At 43.9% G+C, this 13,815-nt stretch overlaps 2 protein-coding genes across 2 annotated transcripts in view; both read left to right on the top strand.

Annotated features, from left to right (window-relative positions):
- The window catches only part of LOC130404903 (sorbin and SH3 domain-containing protein 1-like), a 4,989-nt gene extending 3,926 nt beyond the window's left edge, over positions 1–1,063 (top strand). Inside the window, exons 3-4 of the mRNA XM_056609848.1 lie at positions 508–652; positions 996–1,063. Coding sequence (XP_056465823.1) covers positions 508–652; positions 996–1,063 — 213 coding nt within the window. The remainder of the gene's footprint in view (positions 1–507; positions 653–995) is intronic.
- Positions 1,064–5,756: 4,693 nt separating this feature from the next.
- On the top strand, positions 5,757–12,407 carry pdlim1 (PDZ and LIM domain 1 (elfin)). The gene is made up of 7 exons (XM_056609387.1): positions 5,757–6,119; positions 6,943–7,094; positions 7,636–7,720; positions 9,899–10,083; positions 10,520–10,662; positions 10,922–11,039; positions 11,757–12,407. Exons 1-7 carry the CDS (start codon positions 6,027–6,029, stop codon positions 11,941–11,943), a joined length of 963 nt encoding a protein of 320 aa, XP_056465362.1. The 5' UTR covers positions 5,757–6,026; the 3' UTR covers positions 11,944–12,407.
- The last annotated feature ends 1,408 nt before the right edge of the window (positions 12,408–13,815 follow it).

Here is a 13,815-nt window from a genome sequence, read left to right as displayed (position 1 = left end):
ACACACAGTACAGATCCCTAATAGCCACAGAGAACGGTCGGGAACAAATGTATAGGCGGACCAGACCGCCTTGAGGCAGACTGCCGATGCTAAATGAAACCCAGTCACCCGTTGTAGCTTTCCTGGCATCTTAACTCGTCGCGTTACACAGAAATGTAAAAGCAGTTCTCCAGAAATTTGGAAGATGATTGAATTATGATGCAATGTATTACGTCCCTTTCTGAAAAAATTGGGCGCGACGTGGGCTGACGCAGACCTCTGTTCTAGTGAAGTGTTACCACACGCCAGCGCTAAACGATCCGTCGATGGGGACATAAGGCAGCACATTGTTGTTGTGGACGACCCTCCCTCCAGTTTTTGTTTTCCTCTGTCCCTAATGTAAAACACACTCCTACATGTCACAAAGGGAATGTTCCACGTCTTGTCACTGACCCCCCCCCCCCCCCCCCCCGTTCCCGGCTCCATCCTGCCTGCAGTTTCCAGGCATTGTACACCTACGTTCCCCAGAACGAGGACGAGCTGGAGCTGAAGGAGGGGGACCTGGTCAGCGTCATGGAGAAGTGTGACGACGGCTGGTTTGTCGGTACGTGCTCGCAGGGCTTCCCCGTACGCTGTCGCTACACGCCAAAGGCAGAGGGTTGCTCGCAGGAGTGTAAAGTATGGAGGAAAAAATAAGTAAAAATAATTGCTGCTTCAATATGGTGGCTGTTGACATAATACAAATTGTTAGCCTCATAGCATAATTGCCGTAGTCGTATTTTAGGGTTCATCTTGTATTTAGGGTAAAAAAATAAGTCAAATAGATGACTTAAGGCAGATAGTGATTATGGAGTGTACTGGAGTGTGATTATTAAGAGTACTGTTTGGTTTGATATCACAATTGTCAAAGTTAGACTTTGACAATTATGTTTCAAAGCTGTTTATAGTTTGAAAAGGATTTAGTTATTACAATCTCTATCTAATATTTGACTTATTCTCTTCTCTCCTCTCCACAGGTACATCCAAGAGGACGAAACAGTTTGGAACCTTCCCGGGGAACTACGTGAAGGAGGTCAACTTGTAAACTGCAACAAGTTATTTTGTAATCAGGCTGTAACACTACGATCGCCTTGTCAAACGTAGGAAGTCAGTACTATCTCGCATGACAGTTGGTTTAGAATAGTCACTCAGCCAGGGGTGAATCCATAGGCCATGGGAAGTGTTCAGTTTGGTCTGAGGAATGTTCTAGAGAATCTAAATGCACGAGGATGAGGGGGGGGGGGGGGGGGGTGAGAGACAGAGACTGCGGTGGTTGGCACACTGCCCAAACCTCAAGTGTGTGTGTGTGGTGTGTACGCCTTCAGGGTGTTGCACGCGCCGCTTGACAGTGTTGTTTGACAAAGTCGCTATCGATTTGCAGTACAAATGGTCTAGGCCATGTTTTTCAGAGTAATATATGATCTCCTGGCGTTTGCGTCGCACCTCAGTGAAGGAACGGTGACGAGGCGGTGAATGGTTGTAGGAGCGTGGCTTTGTCTCCTGAGGCTCAGGGGATAGTTAAAAAAAGTGTTTGTGTGATGAAGGAATGGAGCCGTCTGTCATAAGCTACATTAAAGGACAGAGGTGGTGGCGAATAATTAGCAGTGTGTGGCACAAGTACTATATCTGGTTATTTAAATGACAGTTGATCCTGTAGGAATGCTTTTCAATGAAAACCCGATAGCTGTCTGCATTTTTAGACAGACACACCATACATACGTACACTAAACATCTATAAATTATGACCAGGCACATACTTGGACAGAGTCCAACATACCAGAAGTTCTTGTTCAACTTTGAGCGAACGTAACGGCTTCCAAAATATTTTTAAACTAGCGTTCTTGTGGGATAATACGGAATGGAGTGAAAGAGATGAACCTCAAGTAATCTTTTTTTTATTATCAATATAATTCGTTTTGGCTTATTTAGAAAAACGATCGTCCAAATGCTTCCATTACCATTTCAGTATTGCCTTGGATCTTAAGTTGTTTTTTTCTCAGTATCTTTATGGCTATGTGCAACACACAACATGCTGAAACATTAAACTATCTTCAAAATGAAGTTTTAAGGTATGAAGGATTGACACGCCTGTTGTCTATGTTAGTGGAACACTTCGTTTCAGCTGTCTGCCGCCTATTTTTCCTTCCTCTCCTGTTTCCATATAGAGGTCAAGTGGGGTTATCCTGCAAGGTAGCGAGTGGCAGCGAGGCTAGCCTTGCTCTGGTGCAATCACAGCACAGGCGTGGTCAAATCTCACTTCCTGTTTGGTCATTTGGAGCAAACCCACCCACACATTCTCCGCCCGCACAACAAAATACCAGAATAATCTCATGAGTCGTGTTATGACCCTAACGCTGTTAACCCCACTCAGCTCATAGCTGAATATAGAGGAACTTTAACAACTTAAGCTTCATACTAATTATTTAAATCTGTATTGGATTGTCCTTACTGCCGAACCGTCCCTGTTACACCTTCGAGGCATGGAAACCTGCACTGAGATGTTCAGAGGCTTTCCAATCATGGTTAGAAAGTGTTTGTGAGCAATGTGAACCTCTGGGCTCTTTAACGAAGGCACTGTGAGGCGGTGGGGTCGTTTGCCATGAGCTAGAGCTGAACAGACAACATCGGTTTAAAGTTACACAATCAGCTGGTTAGCCTTCCTCAGAGGTCAGGGCCAACCGACTGAGCTGCCGATCATAATGTGTTTCTGATGCGCCTGTTAGGGCATATGACATGGTTGTGTTGTAAAAAGCACTTGTTTGTAGACACAATGTTGTGTGTAGGTGGATAGGAGTGTGTTCCCCTCCTACAATCGCCTCATTTCTGTAACGTGGGCAACACAGACTTCCCCGCGTTGATTGAGATATATTTTGTGGTTACTTGTGAAAGATACTTCACATAGTATTTCATAGTTGTCTTGTGACATTAAAACACAATCGTAGAATACTTTGTCTCAACTGCCAGTGTGTAACATTTTCAAACCAATCAGCTGCCCTGTTGAACTGTGTTGAGAAGGACAGTTAATAATTATTGTTATTAACTTAACATCTAACCCCCCAACATTTGTGTGGGAGTTTTGGTAGGGAGCATGTCTTTTATATAATTTACATCTGGTCCTAGAATGACTCAAAAGACAATTACGTCTTTGCTATATATCAAACCATCAGATATATATATTTTTCCTTTTACTGGGCATAAAACAGTGTTACCAGGACCCATAACAGGTACCCCACATCCAAATAGATCCTCTTACAACAATAATACCGACCACTGTGCATATTATTTCATTATTTTCAATCGCAATCCTTGTAAACAATCGTATCGATGTCATGCACTGTGATGTGTTCTCCGCGGTAGGCAGATGACCTCGTCTTCTGGCTGGGTTTAACTTGTTTTAATGTGTGCACACATGTCTTGCCAGTGCCACTATTATAGAAAGGGTTCTCTGACTGGTTTAGCATACGTACTTTGGACTTGGACTGAAACTCTGACAGTGTCTCTCTGGTGTTTTGTACTTCCTTTCTATGTTGAGGCTCAGACTAGATCGCATTTTATCACAAGAAAAGATACAAGTCTGTTTTTGAAAGAGTAGTGCTAACATGGACTTATTATTCGAGCCTTTGTATAAAAAGAAATACATACAAACAGCCAGACTACAGCATGTCTCCAATCAATATAATTATGATTTAATAGAGAAATTAAGATTTGCAATTAAGAAAAAGAAATGGGAAATGTTGTTTAACGCACAGTAGATGTGTTCGAATCATATGCTTTTATTGGTTCTATTTGAATATGTATGCCACAGTTGTGCAGTGATGATAAACATAGACCTCGTAGGAATATGCTTTGACGCTGTGCGTGGCTACTATTTTAACGACATTAAATTAAACGCAATTAGGACGTTAAGGCAGAGGCGAGGGCAATCCCTCCAGTCTTGAAGTTTTTCGTTATCGTAGAGATCAGTGCTGACTTTAACCGCCATCGTCACTCACTCATCAAGAGAAATGTCTTCCTACTCCGATTAAACACATCCATTTGAAGGCCAACCCCTGTGGCATCACTGTGAGCAGAAGGTAGCGTGTTACTCCACCGTGGCAGCCGTTCGCTTTATTTGGGTTGTTTTATAGTTTGTTTCCATGGCAGATTAGGACGTGTTTCATTCCTGCATGATTGCAGGTTTAATGACGTGATGGTGTTCTAACAATGTGCTAATAGTGTGGGACTCCTGTGTGTTTAGGCCTTCCCCCATCATGCCAAAGCCTGTTCCTGATCGCTTTTTGTCTGTTTCCTAACCAAGCGCTCTTTAAAAGGAAGCAGGCTTGCTCTATCTCACAGCACACGATGGAGTATGACTTAAATATACCGCAGCGGGCAACTTGTTTTGTCATAGCATATCGGGTCTCTCCCCAAACCATTCAATTTAAAAGGGTGTCATATTGTAGGATGTATGAATGTATGAATGTCTGGCAGTGTACACACACACTCACAATATGTAAAAAATATATATATCAGATCTTTCACTTTGAATGAACATTCAAAATATTGAGTGGCATGGCAAAATAAAGATTGTAAATATGTAAAAAAAAAGATGTGATGTGACGAGATGGGAAGTTCAGTTTGAGGTTACTGTTGGTTGTACAAGTTTTTTTTTACCTTAAGGATGATGGTTAAAGCACAGTGAAGCATTGTTGAGCACAGAAGTACGATGCAAATGAACACTGCGTTGCCATTTGTGAAGACTGCATTGCCTTATGTTAACAAAGTTGTGCCTAAGTTTCATTCAGTTCAACGTTTTTCGACCATGATTGAAATGTATCCACGACTTATGATGATGCTAACATTGTTTTGCTCCATTATCCTAGTTTATGTGATAGGGAGACATTACTAAAAAAAATAAAACAACATGTCATTATACTGTGCAAGCACCTAAAGTGTGACACAATGCTTCAAGTTAATGATAAATACACATAAGAATGGATTTCCTTGTTTGCCTAAACACACAGCTGGTTGGGTTTGTTTGCTTCAATTTGCAGTGTTTCATTGATTACATTAAAATAAATATATTACTATACATTGCTGTGGTTTCAATGTTATGCAATATTTAATAAACCATGCAACATTTCTTGGATATCATCTGTGTTGTTTTCCGGTAAAGAATCTGTATTGATTTTGTTCGTCTAATAGTGAATAAAATGTTGAAAGATATATTTATTAAGAGGGCCTATTGACTACCTGGTTCAATATGATAAATGAATAGCCTACTCAATCATTTCATGGTCATTCGGGCTGGGGATAAAAACGTAGTCAATTACATTTAAACGTATTTGATTTGTATAAAAACTATCATTTAGCAATTAAACATGAATAACTTCCGGACTATGTAATGTGATTATAAGGCTATTGTTAACGTTCCTACATGTGTCTAAAATGGTCGTGAAGCCATGGCAAGGCTACAAATAAAAATCTGTAAACGTTTAAATATTGATTCCAATGGGATTGTTAATTAATTAATGAATCAAGTTAAATATACGCCATTTCCATCTTAAAATATGTCCAGACTAATAAGGCCTACTTTAGGATGAGCTGTTGTTCGGTAGGCTAAAGATTTGAGGTGCTATTACGGTAAACGATGGGCAACCCTTTTTTGTGTATTCTTTTCATTACATTCCCGCTGCGCTGTCCTGGCAGGAATGGGAGGTTCGGCACATTCCACGTCCTGGGATCTGCTTCTACCATACATGGTCAGGCCGCCTGGACGTGGTGACGTACGGGTAGATCTCTACACTCCTAAAGCAAACATTGGCCCTCACTCTTATCAGCGTGGAAACTTCAAAAAACTATTTGTCAAACTTCACCAGCCTCGCCTCGCCCCTCCCCTTCAGCATCAGATCAGGGCAGCGAGCCCCGACTCAAACTTTCGCCTACTGTTTAGTGTAGCAGCACATGTCTGTCTGTGAGGAAGTGAGCGGGGAATTTCACATTGACGAACCTCTGAATCCCTTCTCAACATGCCGATCCGAGTGGTAATGGAAGGTCCTGGACCTTGGGGGTTCCGTCTGGTCGGAGGGAAGGACTTCGAGCAACCGCTGACTATTTCGAGGGTAAGTGTTTTATGCAGGAGAATGTAACTTTGTTATAAACTTGAGACAATAGCGGGCCGTCTAGGGCGATCACGTTCTTAACGTTATCCCATTGTCATTGTTAAAAAGAAGATGCGATGATAAAACAATAGATTGACGGTTACTTGGCTGTAATGAAGTCGTGTTTCAAAATATAACTTTAGATATAATGCCATGATGCGGGGAGACAAAAGTTAAAGTTATACTTGTACTACCTAAACTCAGTCCAAACCATCATCCTAAGATGATGATTTAGGATGAAATGGTTGCGAACAGTTGCATTAACACTACCTTCTAACTGCTACACTTTTTAACACTACACTGTTGAAACGTGACTTGTGTTGGTTGCTTAAGCAGAAATACTTATTTTTTCACTGTCTTTGTGGTGGCTACCTTTTTTTTTATTTTTTTTAGAAGGCCTATATAATACCGCAGTGGTCATTCCATTCTGCTCCACCCACGGCCAACACATCATCGGACATTCCCCTGGCACCAAAGACCCCTTTAGCCTTCTAGATATGATCAAAAAGCTGAAGCTTTCAGAGGCGTGTCCCAGCCTGCGCCCCTGACTTCTGCAACACCCTTCAGTGATCACCTTTTCTCCCTGCTCACTTCCTCTTGCAGTAAAACGCCTCCTCCCTGTGTTCAGTGTAAATAACCCCGGTCGATTAAGTGTCACTGTGCCAAGTGACGTTCAGCTGAAAGACTCCCTTGTTCAGTTAGGAACAACCTTAGCCCTTCACTCACCGTCCTATAACAATAAAGGCCGTGGCTATTTGTGTGTGTCTGTGTGTCTGTGCCATAGGTCACGCCCGGCAGTAAAGCAGCCCAGGCCGACCTGTGCATCGGGGATATGATCCTGGCCATCGACGGGGAGGCCACTCAGCACATGACACATTTGCAAGCCCAGAATAAGATCAAGGGCTGCGTGGATGAGATGGTTCTGTCTGTGGACCGGTATGTCGGATGCTTGTGCACGCTCTTTTTCAGTGTGATTTGTACCGCCTTGGGCCAAAGACACACGGCGAGTAACCAGAGCTGACTCAGCCATGATACAGCTGTGGAGGCCGGGAGGGGACATTCCAGCCCTGCCAGCTTTTGACATGTCTGCGCTATAATCTGTGTATTTAGCTGTGTTTGCGAGCAGAAAACTGCTTTTTAATCGAGTATGGTAGTGTTTGGGTGGGCGGTTGGAAGCTATTTATTTTTTTGTAGTATAGTTTTCAATTACCGGTATTGTTTGTACTATCTGAGTTGATGGGTTTACAGGTGCTCCTAAAACAAATTATCATGTACACGGGTATATGATGGTTCATTCAGCTTTGGATAAAACAGGAAATCCCAAAAGGAGCTTTCAAGAACACATTAGCTGATCTCATACGTCGTCTATGCTGGTGGTTAGTCTAAGTACATTCCAAGACGATGGTCTAGCCTTTTTTTTTTTTTTTGCTTTTCTTTGTTGAAACCCTCTGTGTCAAAACCCTAACCTCTGTTTCAGGTCAGAAACCAAACTATGGTCTCCACTTTCCTCTGAAGAAGGGAAAGCAAATCCATACAAGATGAATCTTGCCTCAGAACCACAGGTTTGTGCTTGTGTGTGAGTCTTTATGTCTGTCACCGTGTGTGTGTGTGTGTGTGTGTGTGTGTGTGTGTGTGTGTGTGTGTGTGTGTGTGTGTGTGTGTGTGTGTGTGTGTGTGTGTGTGTGTGTGTGTGTGTGTGTGTGTGTGTGTGTGAGAATCGTTTCATCTTTGTGTCTTCATGTTTGTGTCTGCATTGTGCGGGTCCATGACTGTCTGTGTGCGTGTGTGTATGGTGGTATTTTGTGTGTATGTGTGCGCTGACTCAATATTCAATCTGTTAGTGCTTCAACCGTTGAAAGTTTCAGATCCCCAGTTTTCTCATTTCTAATTAATTCTATTATGAAAATGCAACCGGTAGCCAGTTATTGTACAGCTCAACACATTCCCTGACCTATTAACAATAAAGGTGTGTGTGTGTGTGTGTGTGTGTGTGTGTGTGTGTGTGTGTGTGTGTGTGTGTGTGTGTGTGTGTGTGTGTGTGTGTGTGTGTGTGTGTGTGTGTGTGTGTGTGTGTGTGTGTGTGTCTATGGGGGCGAGGTCATGAGGCCTAAAGCCTTGGTGCAAAGTGCCAACTATGAAGTCATTGTTTACCTCGCCAACAGGAGGTAACCTAGGAGACGCTAGTTTATCATCCAAGCGCTGACGCCAGGCTCAGTTCCTGCCCCGCTAAGTGGAAAGAATGAGGACATGAAGTGTGCATTCATGTAGGAAACTGTGCGCTATGTGTGTGTGTATGTTTTTGGCACGCGTAAGCCCCGTTGACCACTGCCTTCACATTTCACCCGTGAAGTTGTCTGCTTTCGCTCACTTGTTTCGAACGCGCTTTGTGCACTTTTCACTTCTCCATGTGTCGGTGTGAACAGACCCTTTTTCAGTCTACGTCATGACTACATCACAGCCTTAGCTGGAGGCAAATACGAATAGTAGGCCACTACAACATACGAATAGTAGGACCCGCCAACTATCCACACCATGTTATCTTGCACTGTCGTTGAGTGCCGGAGTTAAGGTGTTGTCTGTTGAAGGTATGGATATGTGACTACGGTTTGTCATGTCCACCCAATCAGACATGAGGGAACTAGGAAGAACAGGTGATTCATCTTGTAAAGAAAATTAGCTAAAGTAAAACGGTATAGTATGACCGGGACACTTTCAAGTGAGAGATGTAGGTTACTCTAACCCGCAGTGCAAGTGCAGTTCCCTGTTAAGATATAGCTTTCTCTATTTATAATCACCTTAGCTCTAATGAACTGGCACTATTTTGCATACTACTGTTAGTTGGTTTTACATCAAGTACCGTTTTACTTTAGTAAAAGACTGTCTAAGGGAAACAATCATGCTTTCAACTTGAAATTACATTGCTAAACATACTCAGATAAATGTTATAAAGACAAACCTAATATCCTGGGTTTGCTACGCATTCAAGGATTTTTCTGCCTGCACTGTAAGCCCCTCATACAAAATAATGATTTTGTTCATAACAGAAAAGGGGTCTTAATACTTCTGCCGTTGACCAATATCAATAGATTGGCCACCGGTTAAACTAGTGTCATGCATTTTTGATTAGTCTCTCTACATCGAAAAGGCTTGTAATATGAAACTGTATCGTCTGATGCTTAAAGCATGGGAGAAATATTCAAAGGCTTTTCCTTGTTTTTCCACTGTTCAGCATGAGCTAGCCTCAATGGTATTTTTTTTATGTGCTCATGTTTTCATGCAGTGCATGTCTGAGGATTTTGTGTCTTTTGTACGTTTGAAGAACTGTAGTTAGTCATTTTCTTTTCTATAATCTGTAGTCGGTCATAACAACGTTTGTTTCCAATCCTAGAGCAGTCGAAGCCTTCACTTGCTATTTGAAAGAGGGCTATTTTTAATATGAATTTAATAACATCATGGAAATGAGGTGACTTTATTTTTTGTTTTAGATCTATTGGTCCGGCTTGTCCTTCATCATCTTTTAAAGCACTGTGGTTATGGGAACTTTGGATGATGTCAAAATCATTGACTCGGCCAATAGATTTTTTGTATAGACTATTCCTAACCGCAAGCAAAGCTCAACAGTGTGTATTCTAATGGCTGCGCGTTGCTCATTGTGCATCCACAAATCTCAACCAACTGTTCAGTGGATCAAAACAAAAAAAATCCATTTATTATTTTCCTATTTTCCTCCACGACGACAGGAAGTCAAGGCCATTGGCTCCGCCCACAATCGCAGCGCCCTGCCCTTCGCGGCGTGCGGGTCCAAGGTCGTGACGAGCCAGTACAACAACCCGTCCGGCCTCTACTCCTCCCAGAACATCAAGGACTTCAACTCGACCGTGGAAGAGGTCAAAACCATCACCGATGCGGTGGAGCCCTGCAGCGTGTGAGTCCACCTTGGCATTTCCTGTTGAAACAAACTAAATCCCGTGTGTGTGCGTGTGTGTGTGTGTGTGTGTGTGTGTGTGTGTGTGTGTGTGTGTGTGTGTGTGTGTGTGTGTGTGTGTGTGTGTGTGTGTGTGTGTGTGTGTGTGTGTGTGTGTGTGTGTGTGTGTCGCTCTACGTGACACTATAATCCCGTCGTGGGGCTGGAGAAGCAGTTCATAGCGGCGCTCTCAGAGAGAACTATTGGTTGTGTTCCAGGTCCCCACAATGTCAGATTTAAAAAAATAATGTCCAAACCTTTATATAATGTACGGTAAAATGTAAGGAGAAAAAAAGACACATCTTCTATTTCCCTTCTTCCTTATGTATTATTTATTTTATTATTTATTCCTCGTCCTGTCTCTAACGTCTCCCCTCCCCGGCCCCTCGGCCCGCAGACCCCAGGAGAGCCTGCCGTGCGGCCCGCCACCGGTCTTGGCCAACTCCGAGGTGTACAAGATGCTGCAGGAGAACCAGGAGGCGGACGAACCCCCCCGGCAGTCGGCCTCCTTCAAGGTCCTCCAGGAGATCCTGGAGACAGGTACCCCGGCCGTGCCCCCCCCCTGCTCCCCCCCCCCCCCCTCCTCCATCCATCCCTTATCCCGGGCAGCTCCTGGCACAAGCACAGAGCGTCCCACGTTGTCCACCGTCAGCAAAAGCTATGCTTCATGAGATTCAAATTCCCTACTCACTGTTGATAGAGACGTCCACTGACACTACTGACTGCATACTAATCGCCCCATTCTCATGATGCAGCTAATATTCTTTGTGTGTGTGTGCGTGTGCGTGTGTGTTTCCAGGGGATGGTGAAAAACCCTCAGGGTTCAGGAGTGTGCGACCGCCGACGACGAAGATCGGGGCGTCGCTGGGAAATGCAGACAAGTTGCCCATCTGTGACAAATGTGGCTCTGGGATTGTGTAAGTACCACATGATTGCCCCAAATTCGCAATTTATGGGCAACAAGGAGGTGATTTATTTTAGGCTTGTTTTAATAGCCTTTTTTTTTACAAGCGTAGCAGTGTACAGCCTGTGACTGCAGCGTAATTAAACGCCTTTGCCAATGGGAGAGGGCCCTGTTGTGCAACCTGACCTACTTTCCAGCCCTAGATATCTGCCGTGAATCCTGCCGAGTCTCGATGCACCTGGAAGTGTGCCGGTGATGAAATACTGTGACGCAATAGGGAGAGAGGGAGGGGTGTGTCTCGGGGACTCTGTCTCCACCTTGTGGCCAGTCGGTGTAACTGAACAGAGAAGGAAGCGTTTCAGACAAGACGGGCAGGTGGTCGGAGAGCATTGCTGAGGGCATTCTGTTACTTTGAGGGCTCCTTTGTCACACGGTCAGTCACACAGAGACGGAGACTGTGAGAGATCATTTATTTCCGAAACATTATCAGATGGGTTTGCCTATTAAAGGAAGGACATTGAAAAAAGTCTAAGCACTCGTACATAACTGTATAACAAACGGGTTATCGTCATCAGCTGAACAGCCAAGCTGAGACCAGCGCTGGGATGTCCTTCTGCTCCTCTTTCAGTTCGCGTCACAAAGTCAAACTTCTCAAACGTTCTTGATTTGGTTTTGAGTGAACACGTGCAGCACTGCCGCTGAGCGTTCCCGTCTCCCTCCACCACTGCAGGGGTCTGGTGGTGAAGCTGAGGGATAAGTTCCGCCACCCGGAGTGCTACACCTGCACAGACTGCCAGGTCAACCTCAAGCAGAAGGGCCACTTCTTTGTGGAAGAGCAGATCTACTGCGAGAAGCACGCACGGGAGCGGGTCACCCCGCCCGAGGGCTATGACGTGGTCACCGTGTTCCCCAAGTAGACCTGCGACCCGCGATCCCCATAGCGACGGACTGCACAACACTAGGACGCCAGTAGATGATCCCAATAAATGGAAGCCATGCTAGGTTTTGGAGACTACAACAGTCTTTTCTCCCCCGTGTGTGTGACTATACGCAACAACACTCGCTGTTAAACAGGCTATAAAAATGTTGATTTGCACATTCGTTTTGGTGTCTCATAAAGGATGGATGAATACTGTAAAATAGTAACGTTATATCTACTTGAAATCTTATTGTTGCCCCAAAGCCTGGAGTCTAGTTCAATACGATTTTACTGTACGATTAGAATTAGGTGAATGTTTTTTTTTATGAATGATGATTTCTCACTCCACATAATTCTGTATTTTCTTGTCAATTGCAGAGTGAACCAACTGTTTTTATTTTAAAATATCACTGCCAAATAAATGCTTTTTCTGAACTCTTCTATTTGAATTTGTTTAACGTCTTTTGCCAAAGTTTCTAGCCGGATGGGTGGAACATTGTTAATAAGTGCTATATTGTTTAGAGATAACTTATCTTATTGAACATTTTACTAATCCTAAAATTTTAAAATCTAACAAATAAATCGTAATCTGGCAACTGTTTTTAAAAGATATCCATCAGCTAATGAGGTGTTTGCATGAATTAAGTGCAGAAATGTTTACCATAAAAAAATTGTCTCTGAAAAAAATGATTGTCATAAATACATGGACATCTAATAACGATGTACAATTAAACGTCAATAGTCGTTGATTGAAAAAATGAGGGTAAGAAGGACATGGTTGGGTTTTGCCCTTTGTTGACTGCAGACGAGCAGATTCCTCGGTTCAAATCAAGCCGCACATCCCCGGGGCTTCCCTGACACGTCGGCGTGGAAGGCACGGAGTCCCACGCACTGGAGTGCGCACTTGTTGGGCTCTCCAAATGGTCCATCATGTAAATACCTGCTGCTGACGGCCAGCAAGCCTCTTGCTGAAAATGACGTGGAGCGTGTTGTCCCGGCTGTTGTTGATGATCGGCCATCCTCAAAGTCTCTGTCAGCGCCCAGATGTAGTTGTGAGCGAAGCGCAAGGTTTCAATCTTGGTAAGCTTCGCGTCGTTGGGCAACATTGGCAGGATGCTCCTCAGGTCGTCGAGGGCAGAGTTCAGGTTGTGCATACGATTGCGCTCTCTGTCGTTGGCTTTCACTCTGCGTTTTCCCATGGGCCCGCGTGGTCCTGATGATTTGGAGCGAAGAGGCTTTTTCATGCAGGTTTTCACCTTCCATCCACTATGACTGGTGCGATGTCGACCAAGCTGTGTATTGAAATCATCTGGTGTGTCATCGTCTTCATTCTGGATGCTGCGGACAGAATACGCACCGGGCCTCACCGCGTCTTCCGTGACGCACCGCTCAGTAGGCGCACACATCAATGTTGGCAACATCCTGCGCTGTTCCAAAAAGTCTAAGTAACTGCATATAGGTAGTGCCAAGACAATAAAAGAATATGATACCGTTATTAAGCTATATTAAAATAATTTTAACGATGTAGTTTGGAGGAAAATCGGTGGTTTCTCCGTGAGCTCCTGCCTCCAACTGGAAGAGACTGACTATATGCGCAGCTGACAATGAGAGATGGATGTGCATCATCTGTCATTTTATGTGGCCTTTATCTTATCTGTTTCAATGGTGCCTGAATCAACAGCGCCTGTCAGCTGCCCAATCAGCTTGCAGGCAGCAGCGCGTCTTGCGCGCCCTTGTCCCTGCTTTGCGATGATTGTAGGTAGGCCCGCTATTGGATTAGTCCAGTGCCTGACTCATTATTCAAAGATATACCAGGCCACTTATGTTTGTCCGTATGCATTTTAGTCAAACATATTTTTCAATGTAAAAT

This window comes from Gadus chalcogrammus, chromosome 15 (assembly GCF_026213295.1).
Source record: "Gadus chalcogrammus isolate NIFS_2021 chromosome 15, NIFS_Gcha_1.0, whole genome shotgun sequence".
NCBI lineage: Eukaryota > Metazoa > Chordata > Actinopteri > Gadiformes > Gadidae > Gadus > Gadus chalcogrammus.
The sequence above is the reverse complement of the archived record's forward strand: the minus strand, read 5'-3'. Positions and strand labels throughout refer to the sequence as shown.

Excerpts from the sequence above, each read along its gene's own strand:
- pdlim1 (XM_056609387.1), top strand. The coding sequence starts at position 6,027 with ATGCCGATCCGAGTGGTAATGGAAGGTCCTGGACCTTGGGGGTTCCGT. Across the intron at positions 6,120-6,942 it reads AACCGCTGACTATTTCGAGG|GTCACGCCCGGCAGTAAAGC; the intron begins GTAAGTGTTTTA and ends TCTGTGCCATAG. Across the intron at positions 7,095-7,635 it reads ATGGTTCTGTCTGTGGACCG|GTCAGAAACCAAACTATGGT; the intron begins GTATGTCGGATG and ends CCTCTGTTTCAG.